The sequence below is a fragment of the Vanessa cardui genome, chromosome 17 (genome assembly GCF_905220365.1).
Source record: "Vanessa cardui chromosome 17, ilVanCard2.1, whole genome shotgun sequence".
In the NCBI taxonomy this organism is placed as follows: domain Eukaryota; kingdom Metazoa; phylum Arthropoda; class Insecta; order Lepidoptera; family Nymphalidae; genus Vanessa; species Vanessa cardui.
In genome coordinates this window covers 3,906,000-3,922,135 of record NC_061139.1, presented here as the reverse complement: position 1 = coordinate 3,922,135, position 16,136 = coordinate 3,906,000, and the positions used below count along the sequence as shown (strand labels likewise).

At 36.0% G+C, this 16,136-nt stretch overlaps 2 protein-coding genes across 2 annotated transcripts; one reads left to right on the top strand and one right to left on the bottom strand.

Annotated features, from left to right (window-relative positions):
- Window positions 1–2,621: 2,621 nt before the first annotated feature.
- LOC124537033 (katanin-interacting protein-like) lies at window positions 2,622–11,550 on the bottom strand. Its single transcript, XM_047113743.1, has 15 exons — window positions 11,267–11,550; window positions 11,040–11,117; window positions 10,861–10,967; window positions 10,420–10,599; window positions 9,661–9,965; window positions 8,770–8,952; window positions 8,281–8,418; window positions 7,714–7,984; window positions 7,411–7,641; window positions 6,711–6,888; window positions 5,045–5,235; window positions 4,361–4,511; window positions 4,176–4,269; window positions 3,616–3,719; window positions 2,622–2,715 (listed from the first exon to the last, which is right to left on the bottom strand). The coding sequence occupies exons 1-15, from the start codon at window positions 11,338–11,340 to the stop codon at window positions 2,622–2,624; spliced, it is 2,379 nt and encodes a 792-aa protein (XP_046969699.1). The 5' UTR covers window positions 11,341–11,550.
- A 288-nt stretch (window positions 11,551–11,838) lies between these two features.
- Window positions 11,839–14,357, top strand: LOC124536880 (arginine--tRNA ligase, cytoplasmic). The gene has a single exon (XM_047113530.1). It carries the CDS (start codon window positions 11,992–11,994, stop codon window positions 14,035–14,037), a length of 2,046 nt encoding a protein of 681 aa, XP_046969486.1. The 5' UTR covers window positions 11,839–11,991; the 3' UTR covers window positions 14,038–14,357.
- The last annotated feature ends 1,779 nt before the right edge of the window (window positions 14,358–16,136 follow it).

The window sequence follows — 16,136 nt, the reverse complement described above, 5'->3', positions numbered from 1 at the left end:
ATTGAAATGAAAAAAAAAGAGACGACCTCAATGGTCGAGTGGTGTGTACACCGGTTTTCATGGGTACGCCACTCTGAGGTCCCAGGTTCGATTCCTGGCCGAGTCGATGTGGATTACCATTAGTTTTCTATGTTGTCTTGGGTCTGGGTGTCTGTGGTACCGTCGTTACTTCTGATTTCCATAACACAAGTGCTTCAGCTACTTACATTGGGATCAGAGTAATGTATGTGATGTTGTCTCATATTTATATTTATATATTATTTTATAAAAAAAAAAAAAAAAAATTTTTTTGTTAAAACGGTCTTTGCTAGTTAATATTTCTTGTGTTATGCAATAATTAAGGTGTTTAGAATAATGTTGTCAGTGTTTTATCCTGGAATTATGACAAAAAACCGCTTTTATGGTAAGTAAACATCATAATGTAATCAGTGGTTGTAAAACTTTTTAATAAATTCCCACATATCATATTTATATTGGTGTCGAATTTGATATATACTTTTTATCGCGTTATGATTTAGTTCGTATTTCAATAAAAAAATTGTTCATGATATATACTGTTACCTGTTATCTACTGTTGTATCCCTGCAAAGGACGCGGGTCAGTTTGAAAGTAGCAAGGTATAATCAAATAAAATAAAATAGAACTTTCAATACAAATTAAAACAGAGTTTAAATTTCGCTTCATAAAGTGTCCATAAAAATCCACCTTCTTTTTTTGTTTTCTCAAATACATACTTATTAATTTCTAAAATCAATTTTTATCTCACTTGTTTCGTTCACTTTCTTATTAGTTGCTAGAAATGTTCAAAGGTCATAGGATATCGATTCGGTGCACATGTCTTGATATAATAATAAAGAACAATTAAATAAGTAATAATTAATAAACAAATAATTAAAAAATAATCAAGCTTCTTGTAAGCTAAACTCGTTTTATTGTTTCATTACTTCAATTCTTGTAACACGAATTTGAAGTTGACATGAGTTTACATTTTTAAGGTAAATCAGCCTTATTTAGTGTTTAATTTTATATATTTGGTGTATGTATGTGGTAGTTAATGATTAATCGAACTAACATATAGGTACTTGTAATACATAATCAGTATCAACATAACACAAAGTAAGACAATTTAGTATAAACTTTGTCATTAAATAGGAATGGCAGAATTACGGCTTATATAGTTTTCAACCGACTTCCAAAAGGAGGAGGTTATCAATTCGATTCAATAACTATAACTACATTATATAATCGTAAATCGACTTTTAAGTAGTCTAATATTTTTCATTTCATTTAACTTAGGAAGACTCTAAAAAATATGTTGAATACGCAATTATTTTTATTACTTTTTCGTGCATATTCATTTGTTTTAAAATAGTGTTTTGTTTGAAGTCGGTTTTTCTTTTTGTTAAAATTTTTATTTATACTACAAAGGTGTATAAATTTTTATAATAATAGATATTTGTACAAAAAAAAAAATGTAACAAAGTTCCGCAAATTTGAGAAAACAATAACAAAATTAGTTCAATTTTCAACAAATTGGTAATAAGCCATAAATAAAATGTGGTTTGTTGAAAAAACAGTTTGACAATCTATGATTATCCTTAATAAGTGAACAAGCCTAGCGTGTCGCCGGCATTACGAAAGACATTTTTTTGTAAAATAAAAAAAAAATATTATTTTTAACGGGCCACTTAAAAACTCAGTAGCTTATCGCTTGAAGATTGCACACAATTAGTTTGAATGAATAATTTAGCCTAGTTTTTAAGATATCACTGAAATTCTTAGAACACGCCTAGCGTGTTCGCGGCGTGGCTATAGAAATTCGCATGAACACGCTAGGCGTGTCGCTGGCACTGAACGTGTTAACCGTAACTAACCATTAACAGCGAGCAAGCCGCAACCGAGATAAGTTAGTCGTATATAAGTCGATTCAATTGTGACAAAGTGACAACTTGTTAGTAGAATTGCACCTATACTAGTTATTTCAAATATAACAAGGTATAAGTACGACACAACTTAGATGTAGCATCGGCAAAATTCGTAAAACCGATCACATCCGAATTGAGTACGCTATCCCAAATTATCAATATTTCTCAAGCGAATATGATCTTTGCACAAACGTAATAACTTATAATATCATATGTCCTAATATATTCGTCAATTTGACACGTCGATTTACATGCACTTGCTTTCTCTGACGCGAGAGTCTATCGACGAATAGCGTAGAATGGCGCGATATGGAGCTATTCCTATTGGTTGTGTAAATCGGCAGTAATCGGTTTTATTTTCATTCCATTGCATGTTGCGATGCTACATCTAATTTGTGTCGTACTATAGTTACATCGATTTAAGTAAAATAAAAAAAGAAATCGGTGGTCACTGGTCTTCGTCTAAGACAGCGTTTCCCATTTGCCGGGTCGCGACCCGGTACCGGGCCATCAAAATAAAATACCGGGTCGCAACATTCCTTGTTTAAAAAATAATACCTACTGTACCTACAAACGGAACCAGCTTGGGTTTAAAAGTATTCAGTGGGTCACGAAAGGGCTGTGGGAAAATTACCGGGCCATCGTAGAACAAACTTTGGGAGACACTGGTCTAAGAAACTAGGCAGGGCGGTGACGTCACGGCTCGGTGTCGTCGGTGACGGCGGTGGCGGGGCGGCGCGCGGGGTCGGCGCGCGCGCTGCCGCTCGTAGCGCTGCTCGTCTCCGAGCCGCTACAGAAAGAGCTCTGCTACAGTAAACTATAAGCTTGGCGAAGCGATAGCGTCTAATCATTCTGTTAGGAAATTATGCTAGTACATAAATACATTTTTTTAGTTATATTCATTATACAACATATTAGCTCGATCCAATGATGTTTTAGTAAACAGATATGTTATTAACGCGCAAAAAGTGAAGACTAGAAAACGTCCTAATTGGGACGTTTTACTTTAGTTGTTTTACGTAGTAATACGTTATAATACATCATAATTACGTAGTAATACGTTTTGCGTAATTAAAACATCTAGTTGTCCCTTTTACTTATTGCTTTTATCAAGCTATCCTTTTTACGAAAAACGAAATGTAAAAATAAACTAAAATAAACGGTCCCCGGCGCGGCACACTTTTTTCTTTTATTTAGTATGGATATAACATATCTGTTTATTAGAATATCATTGGCTCGATCCTTTTTCAACACCTAATCATAGGGTTATATTTTATGAAGTATCTAATAAACTCAGTACATAGTATGTTATAAAATTTGGCAGCTGTAATGATCTTTTAAGCGTTGAATCGGAAGACTTATTTTGGATTAATTCTTATTAAGTATAAGTATAAGTTTTTCTTATTAAGTGTAAGTGTGCTTAATTTGTCTTTATAATTCATCTCGTGTTCAGCGGTGAAGGAAAACATCGCGAGGAAACCTGCATGTGACAAATTTCATAGAAATTCTGCCACATGTCTATTCCACCAACCCGCATTGGAACAGCGTGGTGGAATATGTTCCAAACCTTCTTCTCAAAGGGATAGGAGTCCTATAGCCCAGCAGTGGGAATTTACAGGCTGTTGTTGTTGTTGTAAGTATATGTTTCCCTGTGGTTGTAGTGATATGATAAGACAGTAGCGTGTTGCACCTGGGCGCGAGAGTGTCGCGCAGACACAGGCAGTGCGGCACCAGTCGCGTCCCACGCGCGACCGGCAGCGTGCCCGTGTACAGCAGTAGGTCGTCCATCAGTACCTGACAAACGAGCTCTTGTCTAACAAACTTTGACGACCTCCATGGTCGAGTGGTGTGTACACCGGTCTTCATGGGTACGCCACTCTGAGGTTCCGGGTTCGATTCCCGGCCGAGTCGATGTAGATTACCAAAAGTTTTCTATGTTGTCTTGGGTCTGGGTGTTTGTGGTACCGTCGTTACTTCTGATTTCCATAACACAAGTGCTTCAGCTACTTACATTGGGATCGGAGTAATGTACGTGATATTGTCTCATATTAAAACTCTAAATACACTTTATCCAAGCGGTCTCTTATAAACATTTCAATCATCCCATTACGAGTTAGCCACGCTCGTCTATGAGTACAACTTAAAGAGGCAAACTAATTTAATTTATTATATTGTTAATATAAGATATACCTAAATATCTGCAAACCGTTTGACGATATTGATAGATGAGATCTAACAATAAATACTTACTCCAAATTCTTTGACGCCCCGCGACGGAGTTTTACCGTAGTTCCATATTTTCATCCCGTAGACGGAGACGGGAGAATCAAATACGAAAAAAACCCTAAAAAAAATTAGAGATATTGCTGAAACATCTGTAAAAATCATCCGATAATCATGAGATAGTTGGGGACGAGAGAGAGGCGCGTGGGTACCGGTTGAGCGTGCGCGGCAGGAGCGGCGCGAGCCACGAGTGGTGCGCGAGGTCGGCGCGCGAGTTGTGCCCGTCGACGAGGCGCGCCGGCGTGCGCACGTCGCGCGCGCCGCCCGCCAGCACGTTCACGCTGGCCGGCTGCGCGCACACGTCTGCAACACGCACGACGCACGACCCGACAAATGACAACTCCAATACTCTCAACACAGTTTGGCGGTAAGTGTACTAGTTACATAAAGTTCATTATTAAAAAAAAAAAAGAAAAGTAACAGCCTGTAAATTCCCACCGCTGGGCTAAAGGCCTCCTCTCCCTATAAGGAGAAGGTTTTTTGGAACATATTCCACCACGCTGTTCCAATGCGGGTTGGTTGAATACACATGTGGCAGAATTTCTATGAAATTTGTCACATGCAGGTTTCCTCACGATGTTTTCCTTCACCGCTGAGCACGAGATGAATTATAAAGACAAATTAAGCACATGAATCAGCGGTGCTTGCCTGGGTTTGAACCCGCAATCATCGGTTAAGATGCACGCCTTCTAACCACTGGACCATCTCAGCTCTTCATTATTATTTCAAACAAAAACAGTTCAGGTATATATTATCTCAGACCTTTGACTAAAAATCTCCTATGGTTCATTTCCGAAAAATAATTAATATGGGATTATAAAAGAGTTACCACTTACTAGATTCGGTGACCTCGATCAAGCGGCCCTGCGGGTCATACAGCTCGACGCCCGTCAGCCCCACGTAGTAGGGATCGCCCCATGTGGAGTAGATGCTTATTTGTAGCACGAACCCGGTCGGCACCTCCAACTCCAAATTATCGTAGAGGGGCCAATCGATCGCCGACTCTGCACTATATTCGTTATGAAATCTGACAATAATAATATATTGGTTATATGAGCAGTGGATAATTATAAATAATTATATTAGAACATGCTTAGTACAGGTAAAAATTGCAGAAGTGTGTACAAATATATTTACACAGGTACACAATAAATTGTAAAATGTCCAATATACAGAGGAGCAATCGTAGAAAGAGAGAGGTACGGTTTCCGTCGGGGTCGCTCAACCGGTGATCTTCTAGTTTACCTTACTCACAGGTGGGCTGAAGCAGTTGAGAGCAAGGCATTAGCAGTCAGCTTGGACATAGCGAAGGCCTTCGATTGCGTATGGCACAAAGCGCTTCTTTCGAAGCTTCCTTCCTATGGGCTTCCCGGGAAATTATGCAATTGGATTACCAGCTTTTTGGCAGATCGGAGCATCAAGGTCGTCGTCGACGGTGCATGCTCTGACTTAAAATTCGTCAATGCTGGTGTTCCACAAGGCTGCGTTCTATCACCCACTCTGTTTCTTCTGCATATCAATGATTTGTTGCAAATTGGGAACATTCATTGTTATGCAGACGACAGTACCGTTGACACCTTATACACCGGCCGCGCTAATATTTCTCGGGAAAACGTCGAAGAGAACCGGAACAAACTTGTGTCTGAAATCGAGTCTTCATTAAACGAAGTCTCGATTTGGGGCCGGCTAAATCTGGTCCATTTCAACCCCAAAAAGACGCAAGTTTGCGCGTTAACCGCTAAAAAACACCATTTGTCGTATCTCCACGATTTGAAAACATTCCGATAGCCGCTACAGGTAGTATCGGAATACTTGGCGTTGATATTTCGAGCCTCGTTCAGTTCCGCGGTCAATTGAAAGGCAAAGCCAAATTGGCTTCAAAAAAGCTGGGCGTGCTCAGCAAGGCGAGACAGTATTTCACGTCGGCCCATCGCCTAAAACTTTACAAGGCGCAAATTCGGCCTCACATGGAGTACTGCTCTCACCTCTGGGCGAGTGCTCCCCAGTACCAGCTCCTTCCATTTGACCGCATCCAACGTAGAGCGGCTCGAGTTATCGACGATCAAGCCCTTTCCGATCTCCTTGATCCTTTGGCTTTGCGTAGAGATGTTGGATCACTCTGCATCTTCTACCGAATTTTTCACGGAGAATGTTCCGAGGAATTGTTTGGATTAATCCCGGCTGCTGAATTTCACCTTCGGACATCTCGCCAAAATTCTAAGTTTCACTCGCACCACCTTGATGTCCGAAAATCCACAACAGCGCGATTTCTCAGACATTTTCTGATTCGCACAACCACTTTGTGGAACCAGCTTTCGCCGGCGGTTTTTCCGAACCGATACGACATGGGAACCTTCAAGAAAAGAGCGTACTTCTTTTTGAAAGGCCGGCAACGCATCTGCAAGCCCCCTGGTGTTGCAGATGTCCATGGAAGGTGGTAGTCACTTTCCATCAGGTGAGCCTCCTGCTCGTTTGCCACCTATGCCATAAAAAAAAACCCACCTGCGGTCGAGCGCGGCGAGGTCGAGGTGTTGCACGTAGTCGTAGCACGTGTCGCCCGGAGCGCGGCGCAGCATGACGTCACGCTCCTGCAGCGCTCGCTCGTCGAGCGATACACGCAAGTGCTTGACGCCGATGTACGAGAGCTCCATGTTCGCATTGTAATTCCATATCCGAATGCCTATACAATATTGATCATAAAAACGTTTTTTTAAATAAAACTAGTTATAACGGATTGTAATCGCGTATATTACAGCGTTCGTGGTCACGGGTAGACCAGGTCAGTCTACCCGTGACCACGAACGCTGCAAAGTGCTCGAAACGTCGGGATGTCCAAAATAATTAATATACGCGATTACAATCCGTTATAACTAGTTTTATTTAAATGTGTAATAATCGCGAAAATTTAAGACAAAACGTTTTTTTTTTTTTAAAATAGACTTATCTTAAATTATTTTTAATATGAAATCAATGGCGGATTGAGAGGCTTGGTTGAGCTTAAGTAGGTTTTATTTAAGTGAACGCTATTTTCATTTAGGTAATGTAATGCTTGCTAAAAAGTTTAGTTAGAATTTAGAATACTAATTTTATGAACGTCTCTCAGCTTTTGTTTTCGGAGGGGGGCTTTTCTTAGTGCACACCTACCACCGCTCCGAATCCGCCATTGAACGTAACCATCGTACAATTAAAATAAATAACGTACTAGTAATCTCAGTAGGTTTTTTAAATTCGATAACGACGTGGCACAACTCTGAGGCCGCTGTAAAATTGGTGCACCACATATTGTCAAACTCGGTTGTGATATTATTCCCGTTGAAGAGACTCGTACAGTCCATGTACTTAAAGTCTGATGCGTGATTTTCTTTGACGAGGGATTTATAAGCGTAAGCCCGGTCTATTTTAATGGACTCGTTGCAACAAAGTATATCTATTCCTGTAAAATAATACAGCCATTAATAATAAAAGTGCTTTTTACCAAAACAATACTCGATCATCAACAACGCACCTGTCAACCCAATCAAATGCTTCCCACCCCAATTTGAAAGAAGTGTCAATTTTATCTTCTTCACCATATATTTAAAATCTTGCTGTTCTTCTTCAAATTCCCCGTTTTTTGTGGGACTTGTACTGTTTTTGCTATCGTTGGCAGTGGGCGGACGTTTTTCTATGGCATTCAAATCATTCATTGGCTCGTTGTCACTTAAGAGAGCTTGAAAATTTTTATCATTGGCCATGATTGATTCGAGAATTTTTGAATCTTTCGTAAAGATAATTGTCTGTTGAGAAATAAAACCACGATTAGTTACAATTAACAAAATGTAAGAATGATATGTTTATTTAGAAAATACATTAAATAAAACGATCTCTCGTATCTTGGGAATGTATTTGGATAGTACCAAATCAGTAAAAATTAGCAAAATTGTCATGTCTAAATCTAGTTTAGAATAGTAGATCTTGATTAGATTGAGTATCTATAGTATCGATAGCTACAAGGATACATTCGAGTAGGGTTTATACTTTGGAATTCCTGTAAAGAATATCAATACCTTAGTAGTGTTAATAAACAACTTACATCACCAAATGTCGGCAACGGCCCTTTTAATTCGCCACTTGAGCGAGCGATCTCACCGTGGAAAATAACTTGATCGTCTAACTTTATCTGCACAAGTCGGACGCCACGTGCCGAGTATATTCTCGATTTATTATAATTCTGAATAAAAAAAAATGTCTAATATTATGAACGTGGAAAACTTTCAAAGTAAAGGAAAAGGGGAACATTATGGAGATACAGATATTTAATTTATTTATTTTTATTTAAAATTCTTTATTGACCAACAACATAAGTTGTGACAAAAGGCGGACTTAATGCCTGAAGGCATTCTCTACCAGTCAACCTTTAGGCCAAACAGAAAGTCATGAAGGCGGTAACAATAAATTTTATAATAAATACGATAGTAATAATAATAAAACAAGAACATAGATAAAATATTGTATATATGCATAAGAATACACATTTAATCTGACAATTCTAATATAATCTGAGGTTTGTGCTGACACTCACCCAGATCCTCAGCAGAGCGAGCTCTGTGTAGTGGTCCAGCAGCAGGGCGAGCGCGAGCGGCGCGTCTCTCAGCGCGGTGGCGCTCCACGCGTGGTGGTCGTCGCGCGTGCGCACCACTCCGTCCACGAGGCTCTCCACGCGCCCGCACTTCGACTGATCTCCCGTGTCTGACTCCGTCCATACCTTTCTTACGTGCGGATTGGTTGTAGTGTCGTAACAGAACGAGGCAATACACGATCGTTTGCGTGGACACTTAATACCACTTTGTTTTGGAACAGAACACTTGATTTGCCCAAGATATTTTTAGAATGAGGTATAAACATGCTGAGTGTAGTTTATATAGCGTTTTGACGAATGGACATACCAAAAACGATTATGATTTTGCGTAATGCATCATGACTGAACATGTTATTACCATTTTGAATACCCCAAGGCTAATACTGTATTGGATCATAGGCTAACTATCATTTGGGGGAGAGGCTTAAAGTTAAGACATGCTTTAATGCTAGTTGATATTTATCGGGCATGTCGTAGCTGCTCCTGCAAAAGTCACTTTGTGTTTTTTTCATATTTTCCGACTGCTGTGCCGTTTTAATCGTTATATATGGAAATTTGTATGTATGAATATCGCATAGTTAAATTTGTAAAGTTGTAAACTATACATAAAAATGCTTTTACAGTTCGTGCGTACTGAAATGACGATTAAAACGGCACAGCAGTCGAAAAATATGAAAAAAAACACATAACGACTTTTGCAGGAGCAGCGACGATATGCAGGTTTCCTTTCAGCAATTTCCTTCACCATAAATATGAGATGAGTTATCAACAAAAATTAAGTACGCGAAAACTTTTGAAAACATACAGAATATTTGTAATATGAACATGTATTACCTTTTCAACGACAACAGGATTGCCTTTTGAATCGAACATCTCGATACCGTTCATCCCAACGAAGAACTTGTCACCCCAATTGGAATATATTTTGATTTCCAGTAATCTGCCTTTTGGTAACTCGGGTATAGTGAATTGTGTTTCTATTTTCTCTTTTTGAGCATTTCCATGGACCGAAACTACAGACTTCTGCTTCTTAGCCAGATTATTATTTTGAAAGGGTTTCTTGGCAGGATTTTGGCGAATATTTAAATTCGATTCTTTTGAAATGGATTTTCTAAAATTTCTGTTATTTTCATAGAGTCCTAAAAATATTATTAGGAATTTATCCACGTTTCACATTGAGAAAATAACTCTATTCGTCTGTCCGTTTGTCTATCTGTATCTGTTACTGTTTATTTCATGGCTAAGCTACCCAACCAATATTGATGATTAGTCTGTAGTGAACTTAAGCCCCGAGAAAGACTACTTTTCTACATCTAGTTTACTAAACTTAAAAATTAAAAGTTAAGCCGTTGGTAATGTACCTACTTACCGAACTGTAGTAAAAGATACTAGATGTTACGGCAAAGCCTCTACCTATACTTTTTTTGCCTTTTATACGACTCGTTTAAGTATCTTCTACTACTACAGGTATCACAAACGTCGATTGACAGATGGGCTATTCTTTAAAAAGGTGGAGTGATCCACTTATTTATTTACGAACTGAGTGTACTTGCATCGATAAGTTGACATTTCATTTAAAATAAATTATCTTACGTGAACCCATAATGACGTCATTAAAATCATCGTCAATGGCATCTAAGGGACGGTGCCTTGGCGTCACGTAGTGGGGGAGGAGGTCGGAGAGGAAATCATTCGAAATACCGCTAGAAGAATTCCCCCAATCGACTTCACCGCTACCAACGCTTGGTTTCCGTCGACCATTTTGTGCAAAACCTAGAGGAAAAATCCATTTGTCTTTTAGTTAAAGGTAAATCAAGAAATTATAACAAATAACCCAAACATATACACATAATTATCTTATTTAAATATTGAATTTTCGCGCTACATTTGTGTGTGTAAGCGATCCTGCACATACGTCACACGTGTTTCAGCAAATGGAGGGGGTACGCAAAGGTAACGTTGGAAAGATCCATAAGAAAAAAAATAAAAAAAATATATCGAATGGATTTGTATGTAACGCCCTCAAGTCCTTACCATTATTGTGGTTATATCGCAAGGTGCCGGCAGAATGTGCTACTTGCTGTTTTTGTGGTTTCAGGAGTAGATCCATTGTGGTGTCTAATGACGTCCGTCGCATTACTCTAAATTTCAAATAGATTTATATAAAAGTGATTTTGTAACTCGTAATAGATTTATTAAAAATAATACTTTACCTATGATTATCAAATTTGCAATTAGGTAATTCATATTTTGAAATAGGATCGTTTATTATATGAGTCTCTTTCATCTCCCTAGAACATGTTAAAGAGGTTTAATTTTAAGGAAAAAAATAATGATATGCCCGAATTAGGTTTTATAAATAATTAAACTATTGTTGATAAAACAGACCACATGTCATGGATTTTTCTTTTTTTTATTCTTAAATGCTTAATCAACTCACTTGGTAATGTCTTCAAGCCACATTGGAATATCGATGTCTTTGGTCGAATACTCAAACCCATGTTGCTGGGCCATCCTTGAGCCATCGGTTTGTGATGTCAAGCACCTTTTGTTTTCGGGCTTTAGAATTATAAATAGATAATTATTTCGGTTTTCGAACTCATATCAACCACGATGGCACCACACTTAATTACAGACAGAAACTCTTAACAATAAAATTATTAAGAAGATCTGATTAATGATTTTGTTATTTATAAATTTATAATTACTGTATCATTGCCACTTGCCACTTTTGAAACATATTTTTGCCGCTGTTTGTTTGACCTTGGTTGTTATGGATACATAGCTAAAACAATCATTATTTTTGATAACACATTAATATTATAAATGTCAAAACTATATAAATAATATAATATATGTAATCAATCAAGGGAAAATAAATAAAACTACATAATAAAATTTATTGGTGGAAATAATTTTTATACTTGATTTTTTTTATATTAATAGGCTTTTTATCGTTTCTATGTTTCCTTTAGTTGAAATTCCAAAACGTAAACGTCACTATGACATTAAGTAGACAATTTGTCCCGATTGATGATAATGTCAACATGCTAAAGATAACCTAACAAATTTAAATATATACCTTTCTCTTTTGACGATTTTTTATTAAATATTTTATAAACATTTTTGGATTTAGGTATCTTCTTGACTATAAGTAAAATCGCCATGTCTGAAATAGATCCAAAATTACTTGAAATAAGAACTTCTGATGCTGAAAAACAAGTAAAGAAAATAGAAGAAGAATTGGATAAAATAGCTAAAGATGATCTCGCTTTTATTGGTGATCCAAAGCTTGATAAACTGCTGTCTGATAATGAAAAATTAAAACATCGCTTGGCTATTCTTCAAAATGCTATTAAATTAGAAGGTAATCCAAAATCTGTTAAGAATGAACCCAAAAAGCGGCCTAATTTAATAACTGATATTAACTCCATCGAAGGCACTATTTGTATTTTGGATGAGTTAAAAAACGTTTTTGAAAGCGCAATTGTTTCCGCATATCCTTCTTTGGAAAATCCGCCGGTAGTTATTACTTTATCTGGCAACAACCCAAAATTCGGGGATTATCAGTGCAATTCTGCTATGCCGATATCTCAGATATTAAAATCTAAAAATATAAAGAGCAATCCACGTGAAGTAGCTAACAATATTTTAAATAAAACTCCAACTTCCCCACTTATAGAGAAAATTGAAGTGGCCGGTGCAGGGTTCTTGAATATATATTTAAATAAAGCGTTAGCTGCGCATGTATTAAATTGTATTCTACGCTTTGGAGTCAAACCACCACCTGTTAAAAGAGAAAGAGTAATAGTGGACTTTTCATCCCCAAACATAGCAAAAGAGATGCATGTTGGACACTTAAGGTCAACCATTATAGGTGATAGCATTTGTCGTGTTTTGGAATTTTTAAACCATGATGTCCTCCGTCTTAACCATCTTGGAGACTGGGGCACACAATTTGGGATGCTCATTGCCCACTTGCAAGACATGTTCCCCAATTTCAAGACACATTCTCCCCCCATATCCAACTTGCAAGCCTTTTACAAAGAGTCAAAGAAAAGATTTGATGAGGATGAGGAGTTTAAAAAGAGAGCTTACTCCTGTGTTGTTCAGCTTCAGTCTGGGCATCCTGATTACATAGCTGCTTGGAAGTTAATTTGTGAAGTGTCCCGTCAGGAATTTCAAAAAATATATGACAGGCTGAATATTAAAATAGTTGACAGAGGTGAATCCTTTTACCAAAGCCGGATGGATAAGGTTGTGAAAGAATTAAAGGATAAAGGTTATTTGGAGGAAGATGAGGGAAGACTCATCATGTGGAGTAATCCAGAAACACATGATGGAATACCACTCACAGTTGTTAAGTCAGATGGAGGTTACACATATGACACCTCAGATATAACAGCTATAAAACAAAGAGTTGAGGAGGAAAAGGGTGACAGGTTTATTTATGTGACAGATGTGGGACAATACACACACTTTATGACAATAGATGCTTGTGCTCGACGAGCTGGTATTCTTACGGGCAGTAAAAGAATAGAACATGTTGGATTTGGAGTTGTCCTAGGTGAGGATAAGAAAAAGTTTAAAACCAGGTCTGGCGACACAATAAAATTGATAGAATTGCTCGATGAAGGTCTAAAACGAGCTTTAGATAAATTGGTTGAAAAGGGAAGGGATAAGGTTCTCACGCCAGAGGAACTGAAGCTAGCACAGGAAGCTGTTGCATATGGATGTATTAAGTACGCTGATCTCTCTCATAATAGAATAAATGATTACATCTTCTCTTTTGATAAAATGTTGGACGACAAAGGTAATACAGCTGTTTATTTGTTGTATGCCTTAACTCGTATCAGATCTATTGCTCGTACGGCACAAATATCTGGTGAGAAATTATTGGAAGAATGCCAAAAGACTGGTTTTAAACTAGATCATGAAACCGAATGGAAGTTAGGCAGAGTCCTTCTCAGATTTCCGGAAGTAATACTTAAGGTTTCCAGTGATTTGTACTTGCACAGTTTGTGTGAATATTTATATGAAATATCCTCAGCTTTCACTGATTTCTATGATAAGTGTTACTGTGTAGAAAAAGATAAAAGTGGAAATATTGTTAAGATCTTCTATGAAAGGTTAATGCTGTGTGAAGTCACAGCCAAAGTTATGGAGCAATGCCTGGATATATTGGGTATTAAAACAGTATCAAAAATGTAAAACATTTACATACAACTTTTAATACAGTCACATGATTTAAATTAACACATACATGTTTTTACTAAATTAAAAACAATTTGGATGTAAAACTTTTATTTCATTCCCAAAAACCACTACAAAACTATACCAGGGTCCATTATCAAAGGTAACATTACAGAAATAACATTTTTAATAATCCACAAAAATAATATACAATCAAGTTATCCATTGAGATATTATTGTATGACTACTTAGATAACTTGCAAGCTACAAAATATTTACTAATTACATCAATTACATGGACAAATGAGCATGCTTTATAATAGTATTCGAGATTAACAGAATAGCCTTGAACAAGTATATTTATAAATATTTAAAACTAATTACAGGAAGTTGTACATGATGGATTTGGTATAATACTATTTTATTTATTAAAATTGGTGGTTCTGATATATTACTTAAAAAGTTCATTGGTTACATCAGTTGCTTTATTTAATGTATTAGATACCTATTAATAAATATTTATTTCCAATTACTATTGAATCAAAATGTGAAAGATAACCTAAATGTATTGGTTGAAAATAATATTCAGTAAGATTTTGTATTAAAAATATTTTTGAATATCTTATATTATTGATAATATGGTAATTAATTAACTCAAAACAAACATTACTCTTCAAAGTATTGATGGAATCATTTAAATTTAAACTTCCAATAACATCTACTGACCTCTACATAGAGCAAAAACACAGATAAATAATACAGATTTAAAAAGAGATTGTATTTGAGTCTTAATCATAAATACATAAAAAACCAATGGCATCTCCGTGGAAGACTAGAGACATTGGTTGAGATATCACTACTATTCATAACGATCTTATGATCGTAAAACTATTCTAAAACATTGGAATATAAATTTAAAAAATAGATTTATTTCATAATTTCAAAATATGTTTTGGTTAACGTTTATAAATTTAAGCATTTCTTTTGTACAGTATAACAAACTAATTCCAAAGATAATTCAATTCCTCTTATTCATTTAATTTGATGATGTTCTGAACGGAGACTAACCGACTGTGCAGGAGCTTTGTGGTGCTTAAGTGATCTTCCTAAAAGTTCCCACTTTTGTTTTTTGGCAAGAAGACAAAATAACTTTTATATAGTCATCATAAAAAACGCGTGGTATTTTTACGTCTATTCATTGAGTATAGTTTTTTATTTACATTGATCTATTTCAAAAATAATTTTGTGTTGCTTTGCCTTTCTTCAAATGTAAAATTATTTAATGATGAAAGAAATATAGAAATCATAATATCCGACCAAGTTGATTGTTTTGAAAGTCGTAAGAATATAAATAGTATTACTTTTTCATGTCCAAACATTAAGGTTTTACTAATTTAATTGTGATTCTTTTATATAATTGGAATAGTATATATCTTTTAAGAGTCAATAAAATATTACTAGGTCAGTCAGTAACATAGTAAAATTAAATTAATTTTGAAAAATATTCAATTTGGAAATTGTTATAATAGGTTTATAACACTAAGTTATACGTTATAAAAAAATATTAGGGATGAATAAACTTTCACCTTTGGTTATCTACGAGATAAGAGTAGCGACATTTATTGAGTTTATGGAAATAATTTATATTGTTCAATTTTAACGTTTGACCAATTATATTTTTACATACCTGTGCAACTTTTTTAGTTTTTAATTAATTACCCTGTTGCCTCAACTATCCAGTGGAGTTACATATCATCATAAATTTAGTTTTATATTCATAAAATAAAATAATATAAAAACAATATCAAAATGTACATTAACTCATTACTTACAATTACTAATTTGCGAATGGTTGTAGCAAATAGTATGACTAGAAATTGTTGACAAATCGCAGTATTTAAATTATGGAACAATTACTTACATTATTTTAGACGATTACGATTCATAAAAATTGATTAATTGTAATAGTCTAAAAAAGATAGATATATTCAAAAGAAATTCCTTACATTCGGAAAATTATGTTAATAGTATCTCGAAAAATTTTAAAATGTACAGAAAAAAAATAGATGCAAATTACAGATTATATGAAAAGAGTGCTTATTTTTTTCGTTGGCCGA